This window comes from Nicotiana tabacum, chromosome 10 (assembly GCF_000715075.1).
Source record: "Nicotiana tabacum cultivar K326 chromosome 10, ASM71507v2, whole genome shotgun sequence".
Lineage (NCBI taxonomy): Eukaryota > Viridiplantae > Streptophyta > Magnoliopsida > Solanales > Solanaceae > Nicotiana > Nicotiana tabacum.
The window spans coordinates 11,707,614-11,721,600 of NC_134089.1; the positions used below are offsets into that span (position 1 = coordinate 11,707,614).

General features: G+C 33.0%; 2 protein-coding genes across 5 annotated transcripts; one reads left to right on the forward strand and one right to left on the reverse strand.

Annotated features, from left to right (window-relative positions):
- Positions 1–4,484: 4,484 nt before the first annotated feature.
- LOC107817603 (E3 ubiquitin-protein ligase RZFP34) lies at positions 4,485–8,250 on the forward strand. 4 transcript variants are annotated; one of them, XM_016643455.2, is made up of 13 exons: positions 4,485–4,624; positions 4,969–5,057; positions 5,179–5,266; positions 5,356–5,415; positions 6,001–6,033; positions 6,332–6,409; positions 6,498–6,541; positions 6,821–6,861; positions 6,973–7,055; positions 7,137–7,228; positions 7,549–7,618; positions 7,708–7,749; positions 7,842–8,250. In XM_016643455.2, exons 2-13 carry the CDS (start codon positions 5,032–5,034, stop codon positions 7,989–7,991), a joined length of 807 nt encoding a protein of 268 aa, XP_016498941.1. In that variant the 5' UTR covers positions 4,485–4,624; positions 4,969–5,031; the 3' UTR covers positions 7,992–8,250. The 4 variants fall into 4 exon arrangements, with proteins under 4 accessions (XP_016498941.1, XP_016498945.1, XP_016498943.1 ...); XM_016643459.2 differs by having other exon boundaries at positions 7,870–8,250; XM_016643457.2 differs by lacking the exon at positions 4,485–4,624 and adding an exon at positions 4,661–4,703.
- A 269-nt stretch (positions 8,251–8,519) lies between these two features.
- On the reverse strand, positions 8,520–13,444 carry LOC107817602 (carbonic anhydrase Nec1-like). Its single transcript, XM_016643454.2, has 7 exons — positions 13,224–13,444; positions 12,470–12,687; positions 11,694–11,800; positions 10,879–10,993; positions 10,523–10,693; positions 10,351–10,404; positions 8,520–9,020 (listed from the first exon to the last, which is right to left on the reverse strand). The coding sequence occupies exons 1-7, from the start codon at positions 13,324–13,326 to the stop codon at positions 8,946–8,948; spliced, it is 843 nt and encodes a 280-aa protein (XP_016498940.1). The 5' UTR covers positions 13,327–13,444; the 3' UTR covers positions 8,520–8,945.
- Between the last annotated feature and the right edge of the window lie 543 nt (positions 13,445–13,987).

A 13,987-nucleotide genomic window follows, 5' to 3' on the forward strand; every position in this document is an offset into this window, starting at 1 on the left:
GGAACCGGCCCGTGACGGGCCTAAGCCCACATGGTCCTGTGCTTAACGGGCCGGGCTCGTGGGCTTCGCGGGCCTAGCGGGCTTTTTTTTTTTTTTTTAAGACAATTTCTTGTAGTATCATGGCTATATTAATATGTAGTATATATGTATATCTAATTATTAAAGTGCTTGACGAAAAAGAAAATAACAAAACAATAGTAAAACACTAAATTGTCATGCATAAATATCACTTCTTGAAGTATATTATATTGTATCTTATGTATATATATTCTCTTATATATTTTCTTGTAGTATATATATTGTATCTTATGTATATATATTCGCATAATATATTTTCTTGTAGTATATTATATTGTATCTTATGTATATATATTCTCTTATATATTTTCTTGTAGTATATATATTGTATCTTATGTATATATATTCGCATAATATATTTTCTTGTAGTATATATATTGTATCTTATGTATATATTGTAGCATAATATATTTTCTTGTAGTATATTATATTGTATCTTATGTATATATATTCTCTTATATATTTTCTTGTAGTATATATATTGTATCTTATGTATATATTGTAGCTTATAAATATATTTTCTTGTAGTATATATATTGTATATTATGTATATATTGTAGCATAATATATTTGCTTGTAGTATATTATATTGTATCTTATGTATATATATTCTCTTATATATTTGCTTGTAGTATATTATATTGTATCTTATGTATATATATTCTCTTATATATTTTCTTGTAGTATATATATTGTATCTTATGTATATATTGTAGCATAATATATTTTCTTGTAGTATATTATATTGTATCTTATGTATATATATTCTCTTATATATTTTCTTGTAGTATATATATTGTATATTATGTATATATTGTAGCATAATATATTTTCTTGTAGTATATTATATTGTATCTTATGTATATATATTCTCTTATATATTTTCTTGTAGTATATATATTGTATCTTATGTATATATTGTATCTTATAAATATATTTTCTTGTAGTATATATATTGTATATTATGTATATATTGTAGCATATAAATAATTCTAAGTATAGACAAAGAAATATTGCGAAAAGAAGCTCATGGGTAGAAGCAATAAATTTTATTACCAAAAAATGACATATCTTTCTTAGTCATCCTTCCCCCAATGGAATGAGCACAACAAGGTACTAATACCACCATTAGAAGGAAAAAAACTAAAGGAAGATGTGCCAAAATACAAGTTACATATTATTCTATGTATTATCTCTAACAAATCTCATAAATCCTTCAAGGTTCGGAGGAGGTTGCGTTGGTGGTGGTGGAAAAGAAGCTTGTTCATCACCACTTCCGGGCGAAGCCGAATCCTCCGTAAGTTCCGCTATCATTTCTTCATAAGCTTCATCTATCGCCGGTTGTGCTTCTGCAATTCCAAAGTTTCTTCTTTCCGAGCGGATCCAATCTCTAAACAATACTGATTTTTCCAAGCTATCCCTCATAGACGCTCTATGATCACCTATTTGCAGTCTTGCTTGACTGAAAGCGCTCTCTGATGCAACAGTTGAAGCTTGAATTGATAAAATATCCCGAGTCATCCTTGCAAGAACAGGAAAATGTTTTTCCCTTGCCTTCCACCATTCCAAAAGATCAAAAGAGCCGTCTGGATTCTCCTTTTCAAGTCCCTGAGACAAATAAACTTGAAGCTCATTTAGATGTGAAGTTTCATCATAATTTTCACCTTGAGACCCCCTGAACTCCGTCCAAGATTTAAGAGCTTTTAAGCCCGCAACTCTTTTAGAGGATTGTGAGCTAGACGAAGTAGGGGTTGGAATAGTTGGCCTAGCATGCTCTAAGGCAAGTTGATAAGCATTATAAACTGTTTGAGCGTTAATCTTAATTGAAGCTTTTGCATCTGCAAGTGTCGCAATTTCCTCATTTGAAAGATCTAAAGCCTTATAAATATTTGAATACCAAAAATGAGGACCTCCCAATTTCATTGTAGGATTTAGCATTGCAGCAAGACCATAAATAGGAGGGATAGGAAAAAAATATTTTTTAAACTTTTGTTTCATTTCATTTATAGCAAGTTCATAAATATCCCCACCCTCACTAAATTCAACAAACAAATCAGATAGTGCTGCAATATAAACTAAACAGTTTGAAATAGTAGGATAATATTGCCCAGAAAATGCATTTGTTGCAATTTGAAAATGTTCTAAAAAATCTAAAAGAATTTTAACATTAGTCCAATCTTGAGTGGTAAGCATTTCATCATCATCTTCACCACCTACCCGAGAATTAAACGTTGCATTAATTGGGTTTCTATATTCATATGCTACTACTAAACTTTCGTACATACAATTCCATCTAGTCGGGCAAGGTTTAGGAACCTTTCTTTCTCTAAGGCCATATTCATCACATTTTTTAAAATACTCTCTAAGTCTACTTCTACGGTTTGAATAAAAAAACCAATTAAGAGCCATTCTAACCTTTTCAATTTCTATGTTTAATATTCGCATACCATCACCGACAATTAAATGATAAATATGACAAATACATCTAACATGGAAAATATTAGTAAATGCAGGATTTAGTGTTGTTGTAAGCATGCCTATAGCACTGGTGTTACTAGAAGCATTATCCATTGAAATTGCCATTATTTTATCGCTAAAGCAAAAATATCTACAAATATCTGCAACAGTGTTAGCTATAAATTTACCTGTGTGACGCGAATTAATTATTCTATATGCAATTATGCGTTTTTGCATTATCCATTCTTCATCTATCCAATGACTTGTAACAGTTAGGTAATCACAATCATTACCACTTCTACCAATATCAGTAGTAATAGAAATCCGATTAGGTATATGAGTAAATAAATAACGCAAATATTGTTCATATTCATGTTTGAATTTATAAATATCACTCTTAACTGTTGCGCGAGGCCAACCTTTATAAGTAGGATTAAACACTCTTCTAATATAATGAACCCAATTAGGATTAGAAGCAAAAGTATAAGGTAAGCACATAACAGTAATCATCTTTGCTAATTCTTCACGATCTCTATTTGGATCGTAATATAAAATACCTCAAGTGACAGTGTTAATTCCTGGTTGAACTAGATTTGAACCTGTACTAGGGTTAATCGCAGAATCTACACTTGTCCCCTCTAGATGTGCTTTCATTTGAAAAAATCTAGCCTTATCTCTAGGGTGTGTTTTTATGTGCCTAGTCAAACTACCTGTGCCGCTACGGTCTCCTACATATTTATGCGACATTAATTTCCCACAAGTTTTACACTTAGCCTTATTTTTTTCTCTTACTTGAGTAAAAAAATTCCAAACTAATGATGTTTCTAAGCGTTTAGCAGGTTCTCTATTAAAAGTAGGAGTTTCTACAGGTGGGTCGACCGGTGCATCACTTGGGTTATTAAGAGGACTAGTAGGTGTATCATCTAAATCCGGTGCTTGAGTTTCATCATCATCCTCATTTTCCTCATTATTTTCTAAGATGGTTTCATTAGGATAAAGAGCATTCATAATTTCATCATCTAATCTATCACCTGGTGCAACATTATGATAAAATTCACTATCGGTAAATTGAAAACAAGGGTGATCACTATCAAGAATTACGGAAGGAGGAGGACGTCTAGGTTGGCGACTACTTTCAACTTGCTTATCTTTTCTAGGTCGGGGAGCCGGGGGAAGGGTAGTTGGTTGGCCACTACTTTCACCGGTTTTATCTTTTCCTTTACCAAACATTTTTTTCAAAGTAAATGCCATATTAATTATAATTATGCAAACTAAACCACACAAAAATATATTCTAAAAACGTAAGAGTTGAAACGAGTTTACCGGATTGCCGAACAACTTCTTGAAAATTGAAAATCGTTGAACACTTGAAAACTTCAATTCAACAACTTCACAATTTTTCACGAAATTTCAACAATAAATTAAGTAATTGTAGTAGAGAGATTGAGAGATATTGAGAGATATTGATGAATTGGTGAATAAAAATGAAAGAATGAGGGGGTATTTATAGTTGAGAAATGGGGAAAAGTGTAATTATATAAAGTTTGGGGTTAAAATAAAGTTTGGGGGCCAAATGGCCATTTTTTTAACTTAAAAAACGGTCATATTTTCAGCCCAAACGGCTAGATTTTAAATATGGCCGTTGGAGATTTTTTTTTTTTTTTTTTTGAAAAATAGCCGTTGGGCCCGCCAGGCCCGCCAGGACCGGCCCAGGCCCGCCTGCCGGTCCCGGGCTCGTGGGCTCAACCATGGAGACCAGCCCGTGACGGGCTCAGAGGCCCACCAAGACCGGCCCACCCAGGACCGGTCCACCAGGGCCACCAGGCCCGTTAGGACCGCGGGCCCGGTCCGGTCCGGTTCAGGCCCGGCCCACCGAGCAGCATTAACTACAACAATGGAAATCTATGGGCTATACATTATATATAGGTGGGGGTTGTATTTTTTTTTATTTTTAATTACAAAAAAGTTGTTTTTTATTATTGCACTTGATTGCAGCTTTTTAGTTTCTTCTTCTTATCCACAAAAAACTCAGTTCAACATAACATTACTATAATCCAATAAAGGTTTTAAATCCCTTTTTCAGTTAAAGGTATGATTTTTACTAATTTAGTTTTAAATATTCTTTTTTTAACGTCTGAATTCAGTTTATCTTTTGCCATTACTTAAAGGTCTGATTCTTAGTTCAGTTTCAATCTTTTTACTGCCTGGATTTTTGTACCTTTTTTTCCGTAAGTAAAGGTCTGAAGTTTGCATACTTTTGTCATATTTAGAGGTCCGTTTTTTAATGTCTGAATTCGTACATTTTGTTTTTATATTAAAGGTCTGATATTTAGTTCAGTTTCAATCTTTTTTGTTTGAATTTATCTGATTTTTAGTTCACTTTCAATCCTGTAAGAATTTGTGTATTTTTGCTCATAATTAAGATTTTTTCAGGGATTCTAAGTACCAATTGGAGGAAGTTTCTTCGTTCAGTAGAATTGATTAAAATTTAAAGGGATGGAGATGGATTCTGGGAGTTATGGGTAAGTTTCTCTGTTTTTTTTTACTTTGTTAATTCTATGAAAAATTTCAAATGTTAATTCTATGAAAAATTTCAAAGTTTATTTTCACTATTTTTTGTTAATCTTTTGATATTCCTTATAGGTGCTCACATTACAGGAGGAGATGCAAAATAAGAGCACCCTGTTGTGATGAGATCTTCGATTGCAGGCATTGCCATAACGACTCAAAGGTAGAAACTTTTTTCCAATTCAGTTAAATATTTTGATTTTATCTTTTGTTATGTGAGAATTAATGGTAGCTTTAATAATCCTTGATCAGAATTCTTTAGAAGTTGATCCACTCAAACGCCACGATATTCCTCGCCATAATATAAAAAGGGTTAGTTTTCAATGTTTTCCTTCTTCTGTTGTATAAAGATTCTGTAGTTATGCTTGGATTCATTAAATAGGTACCCTCTCTTTCATTCAAAAGGGGAGATGAATACAGGGTAGGTGATTTAGAAAGTATTTAATTCTATATAATATTGGACTGAGATGAGCGTAAATGAAGTGACATGGACAGTGAGGATTCATATAACCGACCTCAACTTGCTTCGTGTTGTGGTATAGTTGTTGTTATTGTCACATCTAAGTTCTGGTCAATTCATTTTTAGCGTTCAAAGGTAGACTTTTTTAATTATATGGAGCTTTGTTGTGCGACATGAGTTTGGTCATCTTTGTTTTTTTTTTTTTGGAAATTTGCTTTGTTTGAACGCGGCTAGCTCTTTTGTTTATCACCTGATGATGATCAAATAGAGAAAAAGTACTTTTGGAACTTTGCCGTTTAAGTTTCTTTATGTCATTTTCATTTGGGATTGAGGCATAGTTGATTGTTGGGTTGATTATATATTGTGTGAGTGATCTTGTTTGTCAGACCTTTTGCTGTTGACTGATTTGAGTATGCTGCTCTATATATGTCTTTCAGGTTATTTGCTCATTGTGTAATATGGAACAGGATGTGAGTTTCCTCGATAGTGGATGATCAATTCAAGTCTTTAAAGGGTAGCCCGGTGCACTAAGCTTCCGCTATGCGGGGGTTCTGGAGAAGGGCCAGACCACAAGGTCTATTGTACGCAGCCTTACCCTGCATTTCTGCAAGAGGCTATTTCCACGGCTCGAACCCGTGACCTCCTGGTCATATGGTAGCAACTTTGCCAGTTACACCAAGGCTCCCCTTCGATCAATTCAAGTCTTTAATTTCTTTGTATCTTTTGAGCTGTGACAAAGCTTGCTTTTTGTTCCTGATTGTCCTTTAGGTTCAACAAACCTGCATTCAGTGTGGGGTTTGCATGGGAAATTACTTTTGCTCAAAATGCAACTTCTTTGATGATGATGTAAGTCTCTTTAGATAGTTCTACTATAATATTATGCTGTTGGCTCAATATTTGTACTATGTTTAAACAAGATGATTTGTATCTTTAGGTTTCGAAGAATCAATACCACTGTGATAAATGTGGAATCTGCAGGTTAAGATCTTTTTTCATGATGTACATCATTATCAGTTCTTTAATGCATTTTCCTAAATTACCACATTCGTATAAACACAACGGCAATAACCTCTGAGACATAGGCCTGATGTGTGGTCGCAAAGTGTTTTTTCTCTGCATTATCAATTTTCTTCACCAGACTCCATATCAATCGACTTGCATCAGTAGGTCTTCACGTGTCATTGTATCTCTCAAGCGTGACAGCATTGTGTCTAATATATTATTTTTCATTTTCCTCCATAAAATATTTGAAAACAGAACGGGTGGCAAGGAGAATTTCTTTCACTGTGACAGATGTGGTAAGATGCTCAACCTTGAATTAGAACTTAATCCAGCGGCCAAATCTCTTATTGTGTTGTAATTAGTGGATTAATTGTGGAACATTTGACCCTTTTCCTTCCCTTTTTCAGGATGCTGCTATTCAAATTTGATGAAGGAATCACATATTTGTATAGAAAGAGCAATGCACCACAACTGCCCTGTTTGCTTTGAGGTAAGGGCAAAATCCGAAACATAAAGATTTAAGAAGATAAGCATGAAATGAATGTTTCTTGATTCTTATCACTTGATGCAGTATATTTTTGATACAACAAAAAATATCACAGTCTTGCCTTGTGGTCACACCATGCATCTGGAATGTGTCATGCAGATGGAACAACATTTCCAGTAAGTTTAACTTGTTATGTTTTTCTATAAAAGAAAATTCCATAATGATCCTGTAATGCAACACTCCCTCGATTTTGACTATGGCAGCCCAGTGCACTAAGTTCCCGTTATGCGCGAGGTCCGGGGAAAGGCCGGACCACGAATGTCTATTGTGCGCAGCTTTGCCCTGTATTCTTGCATTTGCAAGAGGCTATATTTCCACAGCTCGAACCTGTGACCTCCTGGTCATATGACAGCAACTTTACCAGTTACGCCAAGGCTTCCCTTCCCCCTCGATTTTGACTGTGTTCTGTTTAATTCTAACAATTTTGTGCTTGCAGGTATTCTTGTCCTGTTTGCTCGAGATCATATTGTGACATGTCTCGTGTTTGGAAGAAACTGGACGAGGAGGTACAGACTACATAGTTATTACACTAGTTGACATTGTTTTCAAATCTTTTTCTAAACTTGACGGGCTTTATCCACAATTCTAATTCTAGGTTGCCTCGACGCCTATCCCTGAAATTTATCAGAACAAGATGGTAAGAAACCAGTTTGTTCGACCCGTTGTAATTTGGTACAAGAAATTCAACTTATCTTATACTCCATTTGATTTTCTCTGAAAATTGTTTAGGTTTGGATTCTTTGCAATGACTGTGCAGAAACATCCGAGGTTAACTTCCATATAGTGGCACATAAATGTCCTTGTTGCAAATCCTATAATACGCGGCAGACAAGAGGAGGCACCAGTTCATGCACTAATATTACTGAAATGGTCCGATGAGGTTCTTATTTGAGATCTGCTTCAAAATTTCTCATGGCAAGCACGGAATGATGAATTCAACGCCCACGTCTGCAACATTTGGTATAATTGTACCTTTATTTTTCCGGGGACTAGTTTTACAGGTCATTACTTGCAACCAGGGAGCAGTGGGACATTCTTCGCTTATTCTTTCAAATGTCAGCCATGATATTTCTCATCAAATATTATCTCTTGTTTTCATTCTGAGGGGAAATACAAAAAAACATTTCTTATGAACTTAGATGGTCGTCAACAACAACAACAATGACATACCCAGTTTAATCACACAGTGGGGTCTGGGGAGGGTAGTGTATACACAGACCTTACCCCTACCATATGGAGATAGAGATGTTGTTTCCAATAGACCCTCGGCTCAGAATTAGATTAGTTGGTCCTGGAGTTGTTTAAAGCGTAAGGAGTAAAGGTAGCAACGTAATGTATTTTGATGACTGCACCTCTTGCTATGATGGTGCAGCTTAAGACAACAGTGTAGAGTTTTTGCTATATTTATCTTTGAATAAGGTATTTGAAATTCACTGGTGCAACTAATCTGGATTCGTGCTAAGTAGGGCCCGTTAAAGTAGAAGCATTTTATACCACAATTTCTCCACTCTCAACAAGAAAGATGTTGGGATTTGTTCATCCTCAACAAGAAAGTCTCATGTTCGAGCGCTGAGAATGCAGAAATCCTTGGTAGAAGTGCTTCTTCCTTATGGACACTACGCGACACGAATCCTGATTAGTTGTGTCAATGCGTTCCGGACACTTGCGTACTAGCTTGGATTGTGATCTTTAATATCATAATATTCTTCCATCAATCGTCTGATGAAATTTCAGGACAGACGATCAAATAAAATCTTGTTTTCTACATCCTTTCTTTATTTCTATAAATTAAAAAAATAGTTCTAAAAGAGTACTAGTAATGGTGGACTTTTGTCACACGTTCGGCAGTAAAAGACGGATCTCTCTTTCGTTATGTGGTTGCACTGGCCTTGCATTCTTCTCAGCAGACTGAAAACAACAATCAAATACAAAAAAAAAAAAAAAATGTTAGTAATATAATCCATTCAATTCACTAAAAAGATATTAACTTAAAAATAATAACACATTATTTCTCCATCAAGAATATTAGACCAATCATTTTTCTATCGTCTTTTTATCTTACACTAGTATTTGTACCCGCGTTGCACGGAAAATATTAAATATAATTTTTTATAAAAAAATATTACTTGAGAAATACAGTAGATTAAGGAGCATGTAAATGTTATTATTTTATGAACATGTAAATGTACTGAATATTCATACATTCAAGTCATAAGGAAACACATGTACCCGTTAGAAAACAGCTAGTGAGGAAAGCATTTATAAAAAAAAAATTGTAACCATATTCTAATTTTCGGATGAAATAGATCTTTGAAGGCCAGCCATTGAAAACACAATAAGGTCTTTGTTAACAAATTCAATGTATGAGATATACTTTTCTTTCTGGTCTAGATAGGTACTAGGCTGCAGAAAAATAGAGAAGAAGATTTTATAAGTTTTTTTTACGCACAATAAAAATGGTACAATCAAATATAAAATTAGAAGAAGACTTCAGTCTAATCCACTCTGTTAGAAGTTGTTATAATTTGAAATTGAAGCTAAACACTTTCACATCTATTGTAAAGAATATATGCTTTATTTAAATTCAAAATTTTCTTTTGTTATACAAATTCGAATTTCCATCATAATTTTTATTAACTTTTGTCATAAGGTTTAAAAGGATCCCCTCCCCCCCCCCCCATATATATATATATATATATATATATATATATATATATATATATATATATATATATATATATATATATATATATACACACACACACACACACACACACACACACACACTAATTTTCTTATTTCACTTGATGGAAAACTTTGCCAATTATTAAGTAAATCAAGATGTGATGAAATTTATTTAGATAAAACAGATAACATTAAGCCAAATCAAAAACATTATAAAGCTAACATTTTCTATTCTTATTTTATTTTATTTATTTTTCACTAGGTATCCGGTATCCGTTTGGGGCCACAGCAAATCCAAATTCATAGCGTGTAAGATCCATTAAAAGGAAAATTGCTCCCTATTATGATTTTTTTCCATTCTCACAAGTCGAATTAGAAACTTTTAACCAAAAGAGATAATATTCATTACATCACAAACTTTGAAAGGAACATTTTCTATTTAGTACAAACATTCGAAAAAATTAATTTAAAAACTTAAATATATAGAAATGTTTAGCTTTCGTATTATTGTGATTTGTGAGGCTAAGAAAATAAAGAGTAGAGGGCAACTTACATCATGGACAGCTTTTCGGAGCAACATCACTTGACCTCTTGAAACAGTTTGTACCTAAAATGAATAAGGTTTAATAATAATAATAATAATAATAATAATAATAATAATAATAATAATAATAATAATAATAATAATAATAATATATCCTGTGAATATGTCCTATGAATTTTACCTTCTTGTTGACTATCCAAGTGACACCTTCTGTGCAAGGAGGGGTAGTGAGTGAACCCATGTACCTATAGTATCTTTTGCTTGGACTACTAATTATGTAATTTGGATCAATCTTGCCCAACTTCCTCTCTTTACCTTCTTGATCAATCATAGATGATATGTGCCTCCTCAACTATAGTCATAAATTACAAATTATGTCATTTTTTTGTTGAAAAAAACGGAGTCAATGGCGGAAGTAGGATTTTCACCACGAGGATTCAAAAATATATAAAAAAATATGCAAACAAAGAAGCTAAGGGAATTCAACGTCTAATATATATTAAATAAAAAAAATAACTTTATATAAAGAATGCTTACACTAAAAAGAAATGGATCTGGTTTACCAAATTTGTAAAGGACAGCATTGACAATTATCTTATTTTTCACCTTCTCCACATTGCTTTGGTGAACCATATGCATTTCCAAGGGGTACCTATCATTCAATTGATAGCAGAAAGAAAGTTGACAAAAGGGTCAAAAAAATAATTTAAATGACAATTATATATTACTAACCTCCAAATTAAAAAATTATCCTAAATAGCCACTTATGCAATATGTATAATTCATATATATAATTCACCGGAGCCTTGGCGGTAAAGTTGTTGCCATGTGTCCAGGTGGTCACGTGTTTGAGCCGTGGAAACGGGCTCTTGTAGAAATGTAGGATAAGGCTGCATACAATAGACCCTTGTGGTCCAATCCTTTCCCGGACCCCGCGCATAGCGGGAGCTTAGTGCACCGAGGTGCTCTTTTTTATATATAATACGTAACAAATATACTATAATCAGTGTATAATCTATGTATACTGACTAGAAATAGTTAATAGTGAATCCAATCGGTTATTTGTGTAAAAATTCCCTACTAAGTGACAGCATAAAATTTACTTATCAGACCTAGCCAGTAGCTCCTTAAAGATGCACATTTGCATAGTTTAACATGTAATAGCATAATGGTTACCATTTTTATCGAGTTACAAATTATTAATTTTTATTATAAAGACTAGATACTTCTAATTTACCCCTATTCTAGCTAATTCAAAAGATAACATTTAAAACAATTGACAGTACAAATAACAAGAAGTAATTTAGTATGTGTGTGTAATTAACATATTAATAATATGATATTATTGATACCTTCTGCCATTGATAGTATGTTCAGAAGGAGAATGCCAGTGAACTTGTTGAAGAGGGTATTGTGTGCCATTCACCCAAATGGATCCAGCATCCCCATGCCACTTCAACTGCATATTACATGATTTAATTATGTAAAGATTATTTGTCAGTGAAAATTGAATTTGATCAAAAATTCTTCATATCACTAGATGGGGGACAGAGGGAGGGAGATGAAATTAAGGGGAGGAAAATACAATATAAAAATTTGAACATTTTACCTACCTATATTAGCGGCAAAGGCATAATTTTTACCAAGGGATTCAACAGCTACTATATATACATAAAAAAAATTGACTTTATATATATATATATATATACACGAAGGGGGTGCCTGTCTATACCTCCGCCCTTTACCTATATGGATATATAGCAGGGTATGTCAAGCGGCCGTTTCGTCAAAAATATTCGTCAATATGTATAAAAAATAAGAAAAATGAAAACATTTGGTATAAATATAATAAATGACAACGCTTAATGTATAGTGATTTATTCATTTGTTCACTTCTTCAAATGTTGACACTGCTTATAATAATTCTTGCGTATGCCACTATCAATTTGTCTTACACCGACAATCCTCACTAGTTTTTTCGCTAAGAGTTTAAGTTTTATTTATTGGCGGAAATCATTTATGCAAAAATTGTAACATTAAATTTTTTTTCATGATATCAAATGTAAAAGAAGAAGAAAAACTTCTAATTAATACTTATTAGCAAAATAATACAATCTTAAACACTTACTGAAATGTCATGGCCTCTATTCTTTATAGTAGAATTAGAGAGCTTGTAAACTTTCTTGTGATCAATATTTTTGATGAATTTCACTTTATAAGTTGAAATATCAATAGGAGACTGCATCCTCCCATTCTTGCAAACTTCCCATTCTCTCTTTAACTCTCCCCATTTACTTGGACCTTTCTCATGCCCTTCCCTATAATGAAACTCCGCCTCATGATTCTCTACATCACACAAAATCAAAAAGGTCAAAATAATGACGAGATCAAATCAAGTGATAGATATATAGGTAGATAGATAGAAGAAACACCGGAACAAGCATCATGGAGGAATTCAGGATCTAAAGTCAGTGAATTTAGCCTATTAATGTAGGTTTATTTGACTCATAACTTTTAGTATAGAGTAGGATTTATCTTTGTAAAATCGATTGAAATTGCTGAAAATATTGAACTATGAACCCAGAACTCAAATAAGGTGATAGGTTCTGTAGTCGGAACCTGAGTCCTGAATCATAGAATTAAAATCTACCGAAAACAGCCTCTCTACGTAAGACTTGTATACACACTACCCTCCATAAACCTTAGTTGTGGAATTACACTGAGTTTCTTGTTGTTGTTGTGTGTATGTGAAGTCGGTGGGTTCAAAATGAGTAATATCTTCTTGTATGTATGCGTTTAATATAATTCGAGCCAAAAGCTAACAGATTCAGTTGAACCCACAAAAACCGTCTTAGATCCTCCCATGACAGATATGTAATTACCTGCTTCCTGAGGACTAATGGAAGTTGCATTCAGCAATAGAGGCAAATAGAGAAGTGATCCAAACATGAACAGAACTGAATAATAGTGGCTTTGTTTCCTCATATTGAGAAACTAAAACTATTATGGTTCTTGAACGGAGTTAAGTATATTCTATGTAAAAATAAAATCAAGAATATATGGATTAATGTAATTACTTTATCAGTAGAGTAGTAGCAGCAGCTTGAAGTGGTATATTCTGATATTATGCGAATAGAATTACATATTTATAGGCAACTTTACAACTACTTCCTAAATAATAGGAGAAGAGATAGCTACTGACTAATTCACTAATAACAAATATATATCCCTAGTTTTGCTCTTAATTTCTTGAACTGGTCTGCTGGCAAATGTTTAGTTAAAATGGTAATTGCTTGTTCTTGGTACATATTCCAAATTATTTTTCAATGTTATCTCTGATAAAGGGAAAAGGAAAAAACACAAAAAGGAAAAAGAAAAGGAAAAAAGATAAAAATATAATTATGTATTTTATGCACTTATGCTATTTTTATTTATTCATAAAAATTTAATACTATTTAATGTATAAACATTTGTTAAATTTTGTATTTCAATTTAGCTTTGATTATTTATTTTTAATTTAATTTATTTTTATCCCCTTAGTTATGTGCACGTCCTTGTTTGCACAATTTTCGTTATTGTAGGTGAAGTGATTAAATTCTAGATTATACAGATAACTGTAATATCCGTGTAGAATTTCTATTAATTC

Coding starts and splice junctions, on each gene's coding strand:
- LOC107817603 (XM_016643455.2), top strand. CDS start 5,032: ATGGAGATGGATTCTGGGAGTTATGG. Junction 7,229..7,548: donor CAGATGGAACAACATTTCCA/GTAAGTTTAACT, acceptor TTGTGCTTGCAG/GTATTCTTGTCCTGTTTGCT. Junction 7,619..7,707: donor GGAAGAAACTGGACGAGGAG/GTACAGACTACA, acceptor TTCTAATTCTAG/GTTGCCTCGACGCCTATCCC.
- LOC107817602 (XM_016643454.2), bottom strand. CDS start 13,326: ATGAGGAAACAAAGCCACTATTATTCAGTTCTGTTCATGTTTGGATCA. Junction 11,801..12,469: donor ATAGAGGCCATGACATTTCA/GTAAGTGTTTAA, acceptor TGTAATATGCAG/TTGAAGTGGCATGGGGATGC. Junction 10,994..11,693: donor CATACTATCAATGGCAGAAG/GTATCAATAATA, acceptor ATTGAATGATAG/GTACCCCTTGGAAATGCATA.